Source organism: Schistocerca serialis, chromosome 2 (assembly GCF_023864345.2).
Source record: "Schistocerca serialis cubense isolate TAMUIC-IGC-003099 chromosome 2, iqSchSeri2.2, whole genome shotgun sequence".
Taxonomy (NCBI): Eukaryota; Metazoa; Arthropoda; class Insecta; order Orthoptera; family Acrididae; genus Schistocerca; species Schistocerca serialis.
In genome coordinates this window covers 96656901-96677252 of record NC_064639.1, presented here as the reverse complement: position 1 = coordinate 96677252, position 20352 = coordinate 96656901, and the positions used below count along the sequence as shown (strand labels likewise).

General features: G+C 37.8%; 1 protein-coding gene across 1 annotated transcript in view; it reads right to left on the bottom strand.

Moving 5' to 3' along the window:
• Nucleotides 1-20352, bottom strand: part of LOC126456777 (E3 ubiquitin-protein ligase UBR5) — a 342260-nt gene that overhangs the window by 300825 nt on the left and 21083 nt on the right. Inside the window, exons 2-6 of the mRNA XM_050092547.1 lie at nucleotides 16293-16493; nucleotides 7406-7814; nucleotides 7048-7256; nucleotides 6655-6824; nucleotides 4789-4988 (exon numbers count right to left, since the gene is read on the bottom strand). Of these exons, the coding sequence (XP_049948504.1) occupies nucleotides 4789-4988; nucleotides 6655-6824; nucleotides 7048-7256; nucleotides 7406-7814; nucleotides 16293-16493 (1189 nt within the window). The remainder of the gene's footprint in view (nucleotides 1-4788; nucleotides 4989-6654; nucleotides 6825-7047; nucleotides 7257-7405; nucleotides 7815-16292; nucleotides 16494-20352) is intronic.

Genomic DNA, 20352 nt, shown 5'->3' with positions numbered 1-20352 from the left:
CCGAGACCTCACTAGTTTGGAAATGGACCTTCAAGTGTTCAGCACTCCTTTTTCAGTTTCCCCACTATGACTTGTCATCATCACTTCAATTGGAGATTACTGATTTGCAAATTTCAACTTTCTTGAATGAGAGGTACTACAACTCGTTGGATTTGTCACGATGGTATCGTTCATTACAGCAAAAAACATTTCCCAAGCTTCACAACAATGCCGCTCAGATGATGTGCATGTTTGGATCTACGTATTATTGTGAGCAGCTTTTCTCAGCAACAAGTAAGGAACGATCGTTTGTTCAGGATGCAACAATGAAGGCCATCCTTCGCAATAACGCTGCGATTACTTTGACGCCTGATATTTCCGATCTTGTAATGAAAAGAAAATGTCAAGCTACAGAGGCCCAATAAATTTGGTATGCAATTTCTTGCAAAACAGTTGTTTCTTATTTATTTCCTGAACATCGTATTTCCTGGTGTAGCATGTCACCAGACTTAGCAGCTAAGAGTATGAGGTTGTCGATCTTGTAAGACGCAGCTGGCACATCAAAACGCTTGCCTTGCCGCCTGCCACAGCCAGTCGTACCGGCTCGTTTGAATGGTCGGTCACAGCGAGCGACACGGCTCCCTGGAGCAGGGAGTGCTCCGCGGCTCACAACGGAGCCGACGAGTTGGAACAGCCTGGTCTGGACGATGCAAAAGCAACAGTAATTGACAACATACTGGCAGACTTCTTACAGAATTAAGTCAGACACTTACTTACATGAATATCATGAAATTAGCTTAGGAAGAGGAACTGGAGAACTAATTTTAACCTTTTAAACAACCATGTAAATAAGGTTGAAAATGACCTGGAAGACCATTGCCACATTCAGTTTTGGAAACAACTTACAACATAGTAAATTGGAAATTGACATTTCCACATGTGTTGGACTCTCTCTCTCTCTCTCTCTCTCTCTCTCAATATTAACTTCTTTAAAAATTTTACTATGGCTTCTGCGTTATTAGTTATGATTAAAAATTCAAGTCATCACTACATAAAACAAGTTTTTCTTATTTTTGAATAATTTATTAACCTTCAAAATAAACAAGGTGTTTCGTCAAAGTACACCATGATTCACAAAGTGTTCTGTCAGAGGGAAAGTTTGGGAATCTCTGCTCTGTATAGTTTATTGTTGAATTATTGGAATAGTCCAGAAATGCTTGTGGGAAGTTAACAGCAATGGAATATACCGAAAGGGATAAGAAAGTAATTATAATTCGAAAAGATTAAAACAGGTTGATAATTTTCTCACACAGATAAGAAGTAGCGACCTATAATTGCTTTTGGGGCAATTTGATAGCCAAGATTGTATTCATTACTATTTATTCCTAATTACTGTTTTCAACAATTAAGATTGTCATCTTTCGATCATTAAAAAAAAAAAAACCCTTGTTGTTATACATACTGTTTCATTATGACTGTATCACACATACCATGCTGAAATTCTTGTGTACTTCGAAGAATGTGGATCCATGATGTATTTAACTTGCTATGTAAATGTAAACAAGTGCAGAAATGAAAACTGTTATGCAATTCAACATCTATCAAGCATCAGTGGATGTATGTGGACATCCCTAGTTATGCAAGAATGTCAATATCATATGTGTGATATGGTCATAAGGGAATAAGACGTTAAGCAACATGTTCTTTAAAGATAAGAAGATGACAGTCCTACCAGTTAAGACTGGTAATCAGGAATAAAAATAGTACTGAACGCAATCTTGGCTACTAAATTTCCTCCAAAACTAAAACAAGTAGCTGGTAGAGCTCACGCTGGGAATAAAAAAATCTCCAGACATTAAAAAACAGAATGTACCTCATTGGCCACTCTTATAATTTATTAGAATACTTGGAATTTAAAACATGTCAAAAAATAAATGTTATCTGTAACACGCCATAATTGATATATTACATAAAAGAGGTACTTGACTTGCCTTCACGAAAACTTTTTTCAGAACTGCGTATACAGCTTTGAAAGTGTAGGTCCTACCTCAATGCTTGCCTGACACTGCAGTCAAAAAATCTAAATCTTTAATCCTTCATCCTGCTGCCAAGATACAGAAATGCCACTGTCAATTTGTCACACAGTGTGTTTCTTCCGCCATACAAGTATTTTGTACAGAGGGGTTACAAACCTCAGTATTTGTATGAGCATCAATAGATAAATTTTTGTACGTTTCCATATTTGCTCACAAGTAATTTTGTCATTCTCTAGGTTCATCATGCAGATTCTGGGAAGAGTTTGGCAACTGGAGCTAATAGCTAATATGGAGGTTTACTCACAATGATTCTTCTGATACGCCTTCTGGAAATGGAACAGAACCAGGGGAGATTGGGGGGGGGGGGGGGGGGGGCAATTCTGAAACAACCCTCCCCTATTAAATATACGGTGGCTTGCAAGGGAACTCTTCAAATAAATTAAAATATGAAAACCACTGCCACTTAAGTAGCCATTGTCTTGATCTTTTAGATCTTTCTATAAACGGATCCCAAGAGAATTTCCCCATTCTGAATTAAGTCTCCTGAAGTAAAATACCTTCTTTCCTAGACCAACAGATTGCAGTCCAGCAGTAAATGAAACCTGTGTCGTGTAAATGCACAAAATTTGTGGCAATTTATTGCACCTGCAGACATGTATACAGACAGAGTATTATATGTGAATCGGCTGTTTGATGACATTGCTAGTTGTAGACTCAGATTAGGACATGTCCAGGATTCTGGGCTGCACTAGCAGTGTCTCTAAAAACAGAAGTTAGATGCACATAAGACAAAGCTCCTAGTAGTAAGCAAGACAACTATTTCAAATCAAAAACAGAGTATCTCTAAGAGAGATAAAGTGAAACTGTTTGTTATATGGAAACCAACATTTCTGAACATAATAGACAACTGATAAATATGAAGTGTAAACCTCGCTAAGTGCACATTCTAGAATGTTGTAAGTTTGTTAACAGGCATCCATACGGACATTGAGGTGATAAAAGCTTTCACTATGGTTCACATCAGAAGTGTACTCATATATGACCATAAAAGCTGGTCAAAAGTGATCAAGACAGAGGACATCTCGTATTTATTACAACTGTGTTTTTCACATCAATGATCATTACCAAATTTTCCATATGAGCGTATTTGCTGTATACTGTCAATTTGAGTTACACAGCGAATTACACACAACTTTTCCTTTGGCAAACAAGTGGCCGGATATTGAACCCATGCCATGTTAGCCAAATGTAAAGAACTGCACAAACCAAGTCGGTAAAAAAACTGTATCACGAAAATTTCCCAACTAAAAAATCTACAAAGTTAGTTTCAACTTGCCAGTCATTTACGCAATGTTTAGTCAGGCCCTGCTACCCCTTGTCCTCATTACAGATATTGGGTTCCAAGTGACCAAGTCCCTAATTTTTATCCTTCCCAAATCCAACACCATATCTTCGCCAGGGAAGGAATTATCTGCTCTAAAAGGTAGAACAGTATGTATCACACCCGGAAGATAAGTGATGGCCAGCAAATACACCTCACAAGTTTTCTCTAAAGAATTTCCCTTTTGCTGTAATCGTCCAGTAATATTAGACCTGCTGGTTTCTTGCGATATTTTCTGACATTTCAACAATTCTCTTACCTAGCGAACATTCCTGCAGTCTTAATTTTGTACACCTGAAAAGTTGACAAGAGCAGTCTCGCTTTCGATTCATGTCCGAAAAAGTTATAAGTATGGTAAACGACCCCCACTGCTGTCACTCAACTCATTTCTTTGAAGACAGCACTAGCATGTTTACAGACACACATTCGTGACAAGTATACGGCTACCAGTGAATCCTCCAGATGACTGTGACAAATAATTTGGTCGTGCTAGACACGAAATTGTATTGTGGCTGAAGCGTAGTAACAGTTTGATATGGATGAAGCCACTTATGGTTTTGGAGTCTGACCGCAGTTCGTACTCCAAATTATTTTGTATGTGTCTTTATGCCACTTTGAAACTGAGCATGAGCACAGCTCTAATCGACTCACACATGGCCCCTCAGCCCTCGAGATTTACTCGCCTGATGGGCTGTGTTTCTTTTTATCTTGTGAGGTGCAAAACTTATGTTCCACACGTGAGCAACATTTTAGTACAACATTAGAGATTTCTCAATTGCTACGCATGTATATAAATTGGACAAATAATACAACACTGGACACTTAACATGTCACTCAAATAATATGGCAATTTCAAATCTTTGCTTTTACCCCTCACTACCACACACTTTTGCCAGTTGCTACAACACAAACCTTTTTTCTTTAAAACAATACCAGACCCTGTTCATTCTTAACTATTTTATTATTCTTGATTCTCCATTCACAAAAGAAGGTGGGAAGGGGGAAATAACTCTTAAACCATTATTTTCCCATAGATGTACTGAGTCGTCATCTGACTGAGTTTCACGTGTCTCCCTCATTCTGTGGAGAGTAATAGAGCTAGTTATCACCACTTTGCAGCCTATAACATGTCAAATAGCCTTCTACCCAAATTTTCTTTCTCTAGCTTCCTGGGATATTTCTCCGAAAATTTAGTTTCATTCAATGTAACGTACTAATATTTTTTAATTTTCAAAGAATGTGCTAAAAATGTTTCGTATACATAATCTTCACCAATGGGAGGAACACCACCACCTTGAAATATTACTCTAACAATTATACTGGCAAGGGCTTTGTACTTTTTCAGGGAGCAAAATTCAAATCAAAGGTTACAAAAGGAAAAAACACACTTACTTCAAAATGTCGGTACGGTTCTGTCTCATTCCATTTCCATTGGTACAATTGTCCAGAGGAACTAACAGCAACTAACTCACTGTACAATGCCGCTATCATTATAAATTGTGGTAGTGGTTCACTGCCTCGTTCTGGCCAGAATTCAAGCTCATCCGACATCCACAGTGGACTCTGTGCAGCAAACTCTTTCTTTTTACTCTCTGAAAAAATGGAACACACACACACATTTAGAAAGCAATATGCATTAAAAATATGAAATTTTAAAATACGAAGCACTGGTCAAACTTTATAACTTTCCTAAAGACATGTTCAATTCCCTATGGGTTAGGGAATCAAAAGAGAAATCATTAAGGGGTCAGATACCAGCAATAGCAGTTAAAAAAAAAAAAAAAAAAAAAAAAAAGAAAAGTGATTTATCAAAAGGAATATCCTGCACACAAAATAGTTAAATTCACAGAGACAAATGGTTGTCCAGTATGACCTTTGGCAGGAGTAAGGTCTCCTGGATTTAAATACCGCAGGTTTCTTTTTCAGGGAAGAAGTGTAGAACTTTGATGGGAAGGGAAGCAATGACAGGTCAATCAGAAAGGTGTATGAGAGGGAAGGGAACCTAAAGTAAAGGATAAGGTGTTAAAGTGAAGAGATGGTCAAGACAGCACATCTGTAGGACAGTTTCAGTTCAAAGATGACAGAAGGTAGGGGTAAAGTGAGGGGTAAAGACAGATGCAGAAGATGAGAAAATGGAAAGAATACTACGAACTGTGATATGTCTAGTATTTATGCTTTGGGTTTATCTTGTGAACACTGCTTGCAGTGCTACGGCATGTTACATTTTCCTACAATAAAATAGCAGCCTATCCCAAAGACTGATTTAGGTATTTGATTCCATCACTGAGAGTGTGTCCCACACTGTGCAGGTTGTGTCTTGTTATTCTAACTAACGCTGTTCCTTCTCCAGAACAGCAGGCAATGAGGAGTTTCGAATCCCTCATGTGTAGTAGTTCTGTATGAAGTCTTAGTGAAACTCATTCTACATAAGCAGCAGCAGCAGCAAACACTGCAGAAAGTTCAGCAACAGCAAACAGATGTACTTATAAGGTTTTCAAAGCAGTTAATGTGTTAGTTCATCTGCAGTAGCACACAGAAAGCACAGCTTCGCAATGTTGATTTTGCTGGTTTGGATAGTTCCTCAAACCTATGAGTGGGAGCAGCGAGCTCCATTAACTGATTAAATTATGATCTGTGCAAAATTCTACCAAGTGGAGTACATTTTAATTTCTTTCCCTGTTCATTTCCCTCTCTTCCTTTCCCTACTATCTAATTACAATCTTCTAGTACAATTGTATTTTCGTCTTCCTTAGCTATCTGAATAATTTCTTTTATCTCCTCATACACTGTTTCAGCAAATTCATTGCCTGGGGTGCCAGAAGGCATATGGATTTATACTATTGTGGTTGTTGTCGACTTTGTGTCGTCTTTGCTACGATAATGCATTCACTATGCTGTTCATAGCAGCCTCCAACAGTCCTATATTATTATTATTCATCATCATTGCATTATGTCTTCTCATACTAACATTTAGTTTTTAGTCATCTAATTCTTAATTCAGTAGTACTACATTTTAACTTAAGATGTTTCACAAGAACTCTTGTACAATGCTTTTTTTTTGTTTTTTTTTTTGTTTTTTGAAGAAGAAGAAGAAAGAGGAGGAGGAGGAGAAGGATGAGGAAGAGAATACTCTTATGACATATTTGGAGCTACAATATAAAATAATAATTATTTAATATATGTGAAGTTGTAAATGGGGTGTGTGGGGAAGGGGAGCAGTGAAATTACTGAACATAAGTTTAAATGTAAAAATTTTACCTGGATCTTTATCCCATGTAGAATCCCTCAAAGCAGATTCCAACCATCGCCTCGGTCCATAGTACTGACGGTCTCTCCAACGAGAAAAACTGTCCCTTTCCCGTTCCCTATCTGTTTCACGATCACGGTCACGATCAGCATTTAATCGGCGGCTGCTGGAGCTAGCTCGGCTGAAAGACAATAGAAAACCCTGGTGAGAATAATAAACGAAAAAAATGAAGAAACGCAATCAATCACCTGCAGCCACCTGACGCATATTGGAGCAAACTAATAATTTTGTAAGTGAGAAAGACCACACAGTCTGGATATTGACTACTTTTAATCACTAAAAGAATAAAGAGATAAACTATTAACTATGCTAGAATTTACTTTATAAGTGGCTAAAACACTAACCTTCTTACAGCCGAATATCCAAACATGTCTTCCGAAAACATAGCATCGGCATCAATAATCACAGAATGATCAGCATGAAAGCCTCCATCTAGCAATGAAATTAAATCTTCTGGGACATACGAATCTGGAGCATCATCAGCATCATCTCCTTCTTCATCATCACGACTCAGTAAATTATTCACCGCCAGATTAACATCCAGATTAGTGCGCTATTGTAACAGTACAATGAGAATAAATTACTTGAACTTGACTAGGAAAAAAACTGGTATACATTTTTATTATTAATTACATTTTAAGTTACAGTTGAGACTGATAAGTAGCAACAGAAATATAATTACAGAAGTTTGTAGCATCTGACCTGCAGCTCCCGGATAATCAAATTGCGACTCTTTCCTTGCAGAACAACTTGGGCCTGCGAGACGAGCTCCTCCGGCACATAGGGTGCCGGTACAATAGGTCGTGACCCGCTGCCACTTCCACCAGAGCCTCCGCTGGCACCCATGATAACACCAGGGGCCCCTCTGGCTGCGCCCGCGCCCCCTCCTGCTCCTCGCAGGGAAGCATTGGTACGCACTATGCGTGCCCTGCTACGCTGCAACTGCCTTCCTCCACCAGAGCTCGAACTGGCAGCTCCTCCACTGTTCCCTACTTTGCTACCACTACTACCATTGCCACCATTACCGTTTCCACCAGCTCCCCCACTGCCACCTCCTCCTCCTCCTCCTACCGAACCCACACCGTTACTCGTACCACTGCTTCCAATTGTACTGCAAAAGAACAAATAGTTACAGCTTTTTAAATCTGTCACAAGCAGAAGCAGCAGTAATTTTAAACTGTATGACAAGCATGAAAAAATCTAAACCACAAATAGAGTGGGACACACAGCTTCATAAGTCCTTCAACCTGAAGGCAATTATCACCACATGATTCTACTGACACTTCCACTACGCAGATGTTTCAACTAGAGATTTGTCAACAACAAATACTACACAAGTGTGTGAATTAGTCATGAACTATTGTTATTTTGTGTGTGTGTGTGTGTGTGTGTGTGTGTGTGTGTGTGTGTGTGTGTGAGCACTCCACTAACTGTCAGAAGGAAACTATGGAATTGCTTCTCTCAGTGAAGTCAAATTATTTGTAACTCATGTATTCACTACCTTCAAGAAGGACTTATAATCATGTTTCTGTCACACATATACAAAAAAGTCTATGGTTTTGAAGTGGAGTGAAACTTTGACAATGTCCAAGCATATAGAGCAAACAAAACACAAACGCAGTACTATCGACAACAAAACTTGAGAATGACAGTACTAGCAACATATTAAAAGTACTGCACAGCATGTGTGCCCAGTCTGGACATGGAAACAGTTGACAAGGTGCTAAACGAAAAGTGCAAGCTTGTTTCAGCTCATCTGAAATCTACAACAATTGTAAAACTCTACTGGCTTACGTTATAAAGTTTCTCCAAAACACGGAGAACATATCTGGTTCTTATGGAATACCATCCATTGTGTGAGTACAAGATTGAGGCCAAGGAAAAGTTTACTCTAAACCACATCAGTCTTGCAGACAACGGCAGCTACAGCAAGGAAACAATTGTGGATTTCTCGAACTACCAAATAACTTTGCCTGGCCTCTTGCTTCAGAACCCATCCCACCTGCGCACAAACAGAACTGGATTGTGTGGAGATCACTCATCCATTGTCATTCTTGATCATAAGATCCGGGAAAAATCTCCAGGAATGGCAGATCCTTGTGAATACCACCAATTGTGTCTGTGAAGAAGGCTTGACCGTGGTACCTGCACTGACTTGGCAAATACGCCCTGCACGGAAGACGATGATTTACTTGTGACACCGAGTGCAACTGAAGTGCAAGTCTCTTGATCATCAGCTCTTCGGTGTAGCTTGTTAACTGTTTTTTTAATTTATTTTTAGTTGTAATTACCATGCACTGTATGTTTCTGACTTTAATAAATAGACAAACAACACAGAAACCAAGCAACAAGAATTACAATATGTTGTAAATATGTTCGTTCAACACTCAATTACATCTCCAGGTATATGCATATATGTCTACCAGACCTTCCTCTTAGAACCCAGGGAGGAACATCCTTTAGCCATTTATTGCTCACTTGCCTCGTGGGATGTCCTGCCCACCTCCAAACCATTTTCATTACAACCAAAGTAATGTCTTCACTCCAGTTTGTTCTATATTCAATTTTTTCCCCCTACTATTCCCAGTAATCCCCAAAACGCATTGCTTCATTTCTCAATAAGCAACTTCAGTTTTTGAAAGGTTTTTGCATCACATGTTCGTGTCTCACTGCCTATGTCAGAATGGGTAATATTACAGACATAATTTTTTTGTTTCCAGCATATTAGAAACATAGTCGTTAAAGTTCTATTTAGTTTGCCAAAAGTGCAAGAGACCTTTTTGCTATTCTGTTTACTTCTTTATCAGAAGATCCAGTCACTAACTTCAATTTCCCTAAAGACAACTACCAATCAATTGATTTGAACACTTCAAGCTGATCTGAACAATTTCATTTGCAATGAGTTGATTAAATTTTCAAACATGCTTGATGGAAATGTTCCCATTTAATATTCCATCTCAGTTGCACATTTTTAAGTAGATTACATGTTTCAATCTCTCCGGATCATCTTCAGATAAAAAACAAAGTAAAAGTAATCTAATATTTAGCAATAAATAAAAAAGAATTTTACTTACATGTAGAATTTACCTAAGCAGTTGTGACAGCAACCTGTCTTTACTCGGACCCATATATCAGAATAGTAGGGTTTGCAACTGTGGTCAATGTTTTAAATAGGTTTATGCTTGAGGGGGGGGATGCAGTGTGAGATCGATCAGGGGAGTGGAAAGAAGCATGGACAGGGTGGTGGGGATGTCATGAGTTTAACAAGAGAGGTCGTCCAGTATATTTATGTAAAACTTGAAACACTAGCAGCATAGAAAAATCGGTATGTAGAATGTAAACGGAATTAAATAGTGAAATTATAAAATGCTTCAAAGTGAGATTGAGAGCAGGCAGAATGGGGCGGGGAGGTGAGTACCTGCAGAGACGCTTTGGGTATAGTATGAGAAAGGGTCTTGTACTAAAATCGCAGTAAGTCAATAACGTAAAAAGCCTCCTGTTAAGATACCAGAATGGATGCATAAAACTGTAAAGGGAGGATAAAATAGTATATTAGGAATGTTGAAATAAAGTAGTAAAAACTGAAGTAGTATCTGAAGATAAATTAAAGTGTGTAACTCTGAAAGTATGAGGGTAATCTCAAAAGTAAGGTCTCCTATTTCTTTTTAATTTTTTTTTAAAAGTACATAGACCTGTTTATTTATGCAATGGTTTACATCATTTTACAGCTTAAAAATTTAGCTATCTTTTGACATAAGCACCATTTCTGTCGATGCATTTTTGTAGACGCTGTGGCAGTTTTTGTATGACGGTGTCATGCCAGCTAGCCGCCATGCTGTTTGTCGTGAATTTCAGTCCAACTAGCTGCAAACTCTCTACACCACTTACGAACATTTTTGGCATCCATGCATGACTCACCATACACTTCTGTCAATTGGCGATGGATTTCAATCAGCACAGTGCCCTTTGCAATCATAAACAAAATAACTGCGCGCAATTCGCACTTGGCGCTACATCCAATGGGAGCTCCATTCTCAACGGCTGCCAAGTCCAGACTGAGCACCTCAGCGCGGCGTGCACGTTTCCACACAGCGCGTGAAGCACTCTTCATAACAGTGTAACCAACTGCCACACAAACAGTTCTGTACTTATAAAAAAAATAGGAGACCTTACTTTTGGGATTACCCTCGTATAAAGTCATTGGTTTTTACTCTAAAAATGTAAAAAGAAAATTACACAATATTAAAAGTATAGGCCTAGAACAAAGGATGTACAAACAGTGAAAGAGATAAATATTGTAAAATTAAGGACATGGAATTATGTAGAGGTCCTAGATCTGCATGAAGTGCTGTTAAATATTTGAACGTAAAAAGCCGTGAAACAATAAATTATTAGTCTTGACAATTGTCATACTGTACACTGGTTACAGAATATGAGTCACACGGTACTTCAAAAGTACGGGGCTATTACAAATGATTGAAGCGATTTCATAAATTCACTGTAGCTCCATTCATTGACATATGGTCACGACACACTACAGATATGTAGAAAAACTCATAAAGTTTTGTTCGGCTGAAGCCGTACCTCAGGTTTCTGCTGCCAGAGCGCTCGAGAGCGCAGTGAGACAAAATGGCGACAGGAGCCGAGAAAGTGTATGTCGTGCTTGAAATGCGCTCACATCAGTCAGTCATAACAGTGCAACGACACTTCAGGACGAAGTTCAACAAAGATCCACCAACTGCTATCTCCATTCGGCAATGGTATGCGCAGTTTAAAGCTTCTGGATGCCTCTGTAAGGGGAAATCAACGGGTCGGCTTGCAGTGAGCGAAGAAACGGTTGAACGCGTGTGGGCAAGTTTCACGCGTAGCCCGCGGAAGTCGACGAATAAAGCAAGCAGGGAGCTAAACGTACCACAGCCGACGGTTTGGAAAATCTTACGGAAAAGGCTAAAGCAGAAGCCTTACCGTTTACAATTGCTACAAGCCCTGAAACCCGATGACAAAGTCAAACGCTTTGAATTTTCGGCGCGGTTGCAACAGCTCATGGAAGAGGATGCGTTCAGTGCGAAACTTGTTTTCAGTGATGAAGCAACATTTTTTCTTAATGGTGTAGTGAACAGACACAATGTGCGAATCTGGGCGGTAGAGAATCCTCACGCATTCGTGCAGCAAATTCGCAATTCACCAAAAGTTAACGTGTTTTGTGCAATCTCATGGTTTAAAGTTTACGGCCCCTTTTTCTTCTGCGAAAAAAACCTTACAGGACACGTGTATCTGGACATGCTGGAAAATTGGCTCATGGCACAACTGGAGACCAACAGCGCCGACTTCATCTTTCAACAGGATGGTGCTCCACCACACTTCCATCATGATGTTCGGCATTTCTTAAACAGGAGATTGGAAAACCGATGGATCGGTCGAGGTGGAGATCATGATCAGCAATTCATGTCATGGCCTCCACGATCTCCCGACTTAACCTCATGCGATTTCTTTCTGTGGCATTATGTGAAAGATTCAGTGTTTAAACCTCGTCTACCAAGAAACATGCCAGAACTGCGAGCTCGCATCAACGATGCTTTCGAACTCATTGATGGGGACATGCTGCGCCGAGTGTGGGAGGAACTTGATTATCGGCTTGATGTCTGCCGAATCACTAAAGGGGCACATGTCGAACATTTGTGAATGCCTAAAAAAACTTTTTGAGTTTTTGTATGTGTGTGCAAAGTATTGCGAAAATATCTCATATAATAAAGTTATTGTAGAGCTGTGAAATCGCTTCAATCATTTGTAATAACCCTGTAAATGTGATGAATATGAATAGTAAGAGCAGGCAAGATACCACCTATACAGTTCACAAAAATGAAAAGAACAAATAAACGGGTATGAACAATGTTACGACAAAGAAATTCAAGAGTCAAAACTTCCAAAACAGAATGCAACATTAAAAACGTATTTTTGATAGAGCATGGGGAAAACTGCGATTCTGCAATTGTTGTGTACATTTTTTGCAGCTTATGTGACAAACTGATATGTTTCATCCTTTCTTTGGGAGTGATAACATCCACATCCATAAGAACACCAAAATAGGGCAAGAAGGCCTATCTCCAACACTCATCAGGTGTACAAGCTAGGTGTGTCAATAAGAGATTCATACACACGTACTGTCCCTAATGTCTTGTATGACATGCCAGATGTGTTTTCCAGTGGAGAATTGTGTTGATTTGGTGCTTTGTCATCAAATGCTTGCAGTTCCCAATCTAAAGCCACTTCCTTTTTCAGCTGCTAATAAAGTAGTTGTGCACAATGAACTTTCATTATACGTCTCTTCCTTACTACTCACTATTGCAAAAGGATGTAACACTGTGACACAGACAGAAATTTAAACACAATGTGCAGACACGTCAATGATATCGGACGGACAGTTTATAATGTACAGCTATGTCAATGATCAAATGGACAATTCAGTTCATAACACACAGACACATCAATGACCGGACGGACAGTTCATAATTATATTGGGAGTGGATGGGGGGGGGGGGATTTAAAATAATGACAAAATATCTGGTGTTTTAAGTAATGGTCCTCAAAGTGTTAACTTTTAAACAAGAGTCAAACATTATGTGATTTAAGAAGTTCATCTTGCGTAAAAGGAAATTTACTTTGAAAGTAATGCTTTTCAAATCACCATTCACAATATTTTCCCGGGACCTGTTAGAAATAGATTCGTTTCAGTGGTTGCCAGAGAGCGCCAGAAAACAGGCGTTATTGCGCATGTGCAGCTACGATGGTGTAGGAGGCCCCTATGTTCATACCTATAAAGCGGTAAAGAGATCTTACATAACGTCATAAAAGAAACACGACATCGGATGACACTCCAAGAGCATGGGAATTTTATAAACCACAGTAAAATGTATAATGCGGCTTGAAGTGCACATTTGTATGTCCATATTTACAATGAAGTAGGCCCCAACCTCGTATTAAGCTTTTCAGTGCAATTTTTTGGATGAAAATTTCTTGAAGTACCATAAGTACTATCTCATGTTTGGTTCTTTATTACAGCAAAATGACGTACATGCCAGAAGATGAAAATGTGCATTTGAAATTCAGTGAACATTTGGAATCACCCTATACTGTGGAATGAAACGCTTCATTTCAAATAAATTGACTGCTTCACCAAAAAATATTAATAAAAGCCAAGTTTCTTTAGCAAACCGAAGAAAACTTCATTGTTTGGCAAGACAATTATTGTTTGACTGCCAAAATCGTGGAAATAAAATCAGAAAACTGAAACTAATAATATGTTTCAGCCTTCTGCAATTATGTGATTGTATTTAAATTCACTTGATAGCTCCACCCACAAAAATCCATTTTGTTTGCATTTGACATGGGAGCTGTAAAATAAACAAGGGGTGTGATGTCATATTGATAAGGGGGCTCATACTGTCAAGTTCTTTGTAAATTTGATTCAATTATGTAAGCACTGAAATAACATCACATACTCCGTAAAAAAAAGTGAAGTTTCATTTCACTTCCTCCTCCCCTTCTAGGCGCTTCACTTTTTTGCCAGCAATGAATATGTTGTCACTCTGTATAAATATAAAACAGATGTTATGAAAATTCCAAGAGGGTTATTTACTAACAAAAAATTGTTGATACTGATAGTACAGGGCGATTCAAAAAGAATACCACAACTTTAGGAATTTAAAACTCTGCAACGACAAAAGGCAGAGCTAAGCACTATCTGTCGGCGAATTAAGGAAGCTATAAAGTTTCATTTAGTTGTACATTTGTTCGCTTGAGGCGCTGTTGACCAGGCGTCAGCGTCAGTTGATGCTAAGATGGCGACCGCTCAACAGAAAGCTTTTTGTGTTATTGAGTACGGCAGAAGTGAATCGACGACAGTTGTTCAGCATGCATTTCGAACGAATCCGCGGGAAACAACTCAGTATGAACGTGACTCGCCTAAGATGAACGTTTTCTGTGCCATTTCAGCCAATACAGTTTTTGGTCCCTTTTTCTTCGAAGGTGCTACTGTAACTGGACTACAGTATCTGGAGATGTTAGAGAATTGGCTGTTCCCTCAGCTCGAACAAGAAGCACAACAATTCATATTTGAGCAGGATGGAGCGCCACCAAAATTGGCACTTATCTGTCCGTGACTACGTACCTGAACGTCAACTACCCGAGGCGATGGATCGGCCGCCAGGCAGCCCGTGACAGAGCACTTCATCACTGGCCTCCAAGAAGCCCTGATCTTACCCCCTGCGATTTTTTCTTATGGGGGTATGTTAAGGATATGGTGTTTCGGCCACCTCTCCCAGCCACCATTGATGATTTGAAACGAGAATAACAGCAGCTATCCAAACCGTTACGCCTGATATGCTACAGAGAGTGTGGAACGAGTTGGAGTATCGGGTTGATATTGCTCGAGTGTCTGGAGGGGGCCATATTGAACATCTCTGAACTTGTTTTTGGGTGAAAAAAAACCTTTTTAAATACTCTTTGTAATGATGTATAACAGAAGGTTATATTATGTTTCTTTCATTAAATACACATTTTTAAAGTTGTGGTATTCTTTTTGAATCACCCTGTATAATACCACAACATTCTATAACCTGGACACAACATTAATAAAATAACAACAACCAAAATCCATAACAATTAGAGATGGGCAAAGTCGTTCTTTTAATGGAACCATTCCTTTTGAGATAGTTCTTCTTATTGAACTAGTTAAAATGAACTACCTAGTTCATTTCTATTGTTTAAATACAAATAAAACATAACACCTTTAAACTAATAAATCAGAAGCAAAATTTAATACTTATAAAAACTAAATGACCTTTAGGAACAAACCAAGTGCGCAATTTACAAACTTCTTTTGTACATGCAATCCCCTGCCCAAGGATGAGTTGAGCACTTTCAATTTTAACCCAGGCCTTTACTCCAGAACATGGATATTGGGAACAACTAAAGATTAATTTATTCTTATTGACACCAAGAGTGTTTATCAGTATTTTCTTATCTAATAGGGTCTGGAAAAAGGAAAAACTTGTTCTCAGGTTTAAAATTCACAAAAATTAATTCCTAAGATTGGAAAAAAATGTTTAGATACACGGTAAATAAGACATAAGAAAACAATGGAACTATGTAGAAAGTGTAAAGGACAGTCCAAGGGAGATGAGGATCATATCTGGAGACTGAACTGAACTAAAGGAAAGGTCTCTGCCTTCTGAACTGACACATTTCACACAGTTTACCACTGGGAGTTCAGAACTGTGGACACTTAGATGCTGGGAGTAGGCTGTACTCAGTATCAAGAGTGGGGAGCTTCATGTATTCATGAACTACACATGCCAAATAACAATGTCATTTAACTTGAATTACAGAAATTACATTCACTGTCAGTAGTTCCTCAAAGAAGGAACTCTGTAATGAACCGACAATTTAATATTGAATATTTCCTTTAATACGTGTAATCACCAACTTTCTTTATAACAATTTTTACACAAACAATTACTGACATGTTGGATGCCTTCATATGAATGGTTTACTAACACTATAAAAACAGTAAATGGGAAACTTTAATTACCTTTTTGAGGAATCATTTTTACTAAGATCTAGCCTGTCAGATATAATAGAGAATGAGACTCTGCACACACGTCCATCGTCCAGCAGAAGAGCAAAATGTGTTGGACCAATAACTATTCTCTTCACTGATATTTTCAAATTAGCCAACGCAGCCGGTGTCACGACTCCGAATCGATTAAGTTTTTCTGAAACTTCTTTTAACCTGGAAAAATAATAATAATTGCATGAGACAATCATACCCCTAATTCATTACTATTTTTATTACTTTTCTGGACACACACACACACACACACACACACACACACACACACACACAAATTATTTCCTGCTTCTATTGTTTGTTGTATTGCATCCAGATTTCCTACCCTGTATCTACTATCGATACTCATCATTCCAGTCATATTTGTTATTGTTTTCAAGTGCTACTGGTTGTACTTAGTGGAGTAAGTGTTGACTTATATTTTCTATGATTTTGCACATTTTCATAAAAATAATAATGAAGTAGTTTATGCCTAAATTAAAATTCACAGGAAATACATACATAAAGTAATTGAGGTTAGTGGGCCAAAGGCACCAAGAATGTTAGAGGTAAAGATAATCAGCACCTCAAGAAAGGAACTGCAGTGTCTTCAAGGCATTTCCTCCCAGTCAGCTTGTGGAAATAAACTCTCATTTGGAAATTGTGTGTGTGTGTGTGTGTGTGTGTGTGTGTGAAACATTAGAATGCTCTGTGATTTCATTTCCAAAAATACTGTGAGCAGAATATGTGATGGTGACATATCCTTGGGAGAGAATCAGCATCTTCGCATAGGTATTGCGTCAAACTTTATGCTGAATTGTATAAAATGTGGTGTAATTGCTACAACAATGACATCAGAAATGGCAAATAACAATTTGTACAAGAGTAACATAAGGCTAGATTATGGTCTCAGATCTACCGGTAAAGGGATGGAGGCGGACAAACTCTTATGTGCACTACTTGACATTCCAAACCCACCTGCAAAATTTATGACTTACAGTAAAATTATTGGAACTGCTGTTACTGAAGTTTGTAACATCTCAATAAAGGAAGCAGCCGAAGAAGCACTCAAGTAAACGGATGACAGTGAAGGTGGTAATATCTGTGCATGTTTTGATGGTAGCTGACACAAATGTGGCCATATTCACTAAATGGAGTCATGACAACTACATAATTTGATACAGGCGAGGTAACTGATGTAGAGATTCTAAGCAAGTACTGTATAACTGTGGCAGTAACTGAAAAAGAGCATGAACATAACTGCAGATAAATTATACTTCCCAAGTGGTGGGACGCAAGCAGCAGGAGTTCTCAGGATTTTTATTGTTCAGTGGCAAACAGAGGTGTCAAGACACATACAGTATTTAGGGTACAGTGACAGCAAGGCATATGACCTGATATGTGCATGACAAACCTATGGTCTTAATATAACAACTTATAAATTTGAATGCAAGGGGGCATGTCCTGAAGAGAATGGGGTCCATGTTGAGAAGATTATTAAAAGAAAAGTAAAAAATAGTACTGGAAGATGGTAAGAAGACAAATGTTGAAAAAGATAGATTACAGAATTATTATGGCTTGGTCATAAGAAGAAATGTTGGGAATTTGGGAAATATGAAAAAAGCTGTATAGCCTATCTTTTTCCATAAGCTTTCTGCAATTGAAAATCCTAAGCACTGTCTCTGCCCGAATGATCCTGGCACTTGGTGCAAGTACAGGAGAAATTAAATATATGACAACAAACATTCTTTACCTGCAGCAGTGATGAATGAAATTAAACCTATATTTAGAGATCACTATAAAGATATTTTGTTGAAGAAATGTCTTCATGGGAAAACACAAAATTTAATTGAATGTGTGACTTCTGTCATTTGGACTTGGTTACCAAAAACTGTATTTCTTCAGATGCTATTTTAAGCTTCAATGTGCGTGTAACATGGAAATTGGATGTTTTGGAAGTATTGGGCATAAATTCTAGTGGAAACATTGCTAAATCCTTGGTGCAAATAGATAAAGAGAGAATCCACAAATCATAAATTGCTAATTCAAAATGAACAAAAGAAGCTAGATGGAAAAGAACAGGGACCAAGCGAAGGGAAGAAGATCAGTACAATTCAGATGGTGCTCAAAATGGTACAATAAAATATTAGTGGTAAGTAATTCTCATAACTACGCTAAAATTGCAATATTAAACTTTAAATTAATATTCCTCAAAATTACTTTTTTTGCCTTTTGTGTACCATTATTTTCTAAACTAAATGGACTATAAATATGAAATTTGGCTAATTTGTATTCAGGGTAGTTATAGGTTATTACGAGTAAATTGAGAACCACCAACACAACAGAAACTGTTTCTATAATAATTAATGTATTCAAAAAAAGTGAAATTTTATTAGTGAAAGAATAAAAACCTTTTTGTTCAAATCCATAAGAGGTATTTTGTTCATTTTACTTGTAAATGCAAGCACATATGTTATACACATTCAGCAAAAATTTCACTGTTTTAACACTTATAGTTCCTTTGAAAATGTACCAATTCAAAGTGTGAAATAGTATTGGCAGACTAGGTACAAAATTGCCTTCTGTCTCCCCCTTAAATAAACATTTTTCTCAGGTAAAGTTTTTTTGGTAAGATTATAAAACAGTGTGAAGTGTGAGTATAATATTACACCCAAAAACGATGTAGGGCAATTTTATCTCAAATCATACAGGACACCTCAATTCATAATCACAAATTTCTCTGGGAAAAAAATAAATGTTAGGCCTCTATATCATGTGCATTCTATGGAAAAAAATGTTAGGCACCTACCTTGGTTTTTGAAAATTACAGAACTTTGAAAAATGTATATTTTGTACACAACTCTTAAAACAGTAGAGAACTAAATTAAGGTTTAAAGCCCCCCCCCCCCCCCGTTCTACGTTCAACTTGAGCTCTCTCTCCCAATCCCCGTCGCGCGCACGCCCGCACCCGCGCACACATTAATGGACTTTCTCTTAACATACAGATTTACAAACAAAATACACAAATTTGAACAAATTTGAATTTTTTTTCTAATTTGGAAAGACTTTCTTCTTATATTACTAGATACAACATATAATTATAAACAATGTCTTGTTTGTTCCAGCTATCGCTATTATATAAATATTAATTACTAACATTTTAAAAACTGCATTTTTTACATGTTTTTACGAATTATTTATTCGAATAACCCCATCACAAAACTTATGAAAATTGCACAATGTATTGTTTGGGTAATGTGATGGTAATTCATGCAAACTCAGTGGGTAATACCTTTGTGTGTAAAGCATTAGAAATTTTTAAATATTCTGTATATTTCGCATCACTGAATTTCTAGGGTAAAAAATGGATGTTCGCAACAGTTTCCAGCGCTCCACTAGTGAGAACTTGCCCATGCGCAGTTTTGTGTTTTGTTGTAGCCCCTAATATATCGATCATTAAACATCCATGCAACACCAGAACCACAAAAAGAAAACGGAATGTACAAAGAAAAGTGGAAGAATCTGAAACATGTTTTACACAAACAACATCTTCAAAGCTTTGTGAAATACATGCAGTTGGTGCTCAACCAAAAGATAAGTTACATGTGCACCCAATGTGATATGTAGTTTCAAAACCTAAACATTACTATCTCGGCAGAGATCTATCCTGAGGAGGAGCAATTACTGACAATGTTATCAGATAGTTACTCCAAGCAGCAGATATAGAAATACATACCCACTTCCTCCCATTGTTTAATTTCAAAAGCTCGTTAAATAAAGAATGAAAAAGATATTTGAGCATGCCCAGATTCCTCCTGTAGGCATCCATTGCAAAATTATACACTTAATGCTGCTCCGGAATATTATCTAAGTGATGACAAAGACTGCAGCAGGCAAAGTCTTAATCATGCAGATGTTATCTCAGTTAGTGAAAACGTTAAAAAAGGTAAAGGGAAATATGACAAGATCAGTAAGACAAACATATCTTCAAATGAAAAAGGGGAAAATGGTCCAACGAAATTCTACTCCTTACAACCAAAAA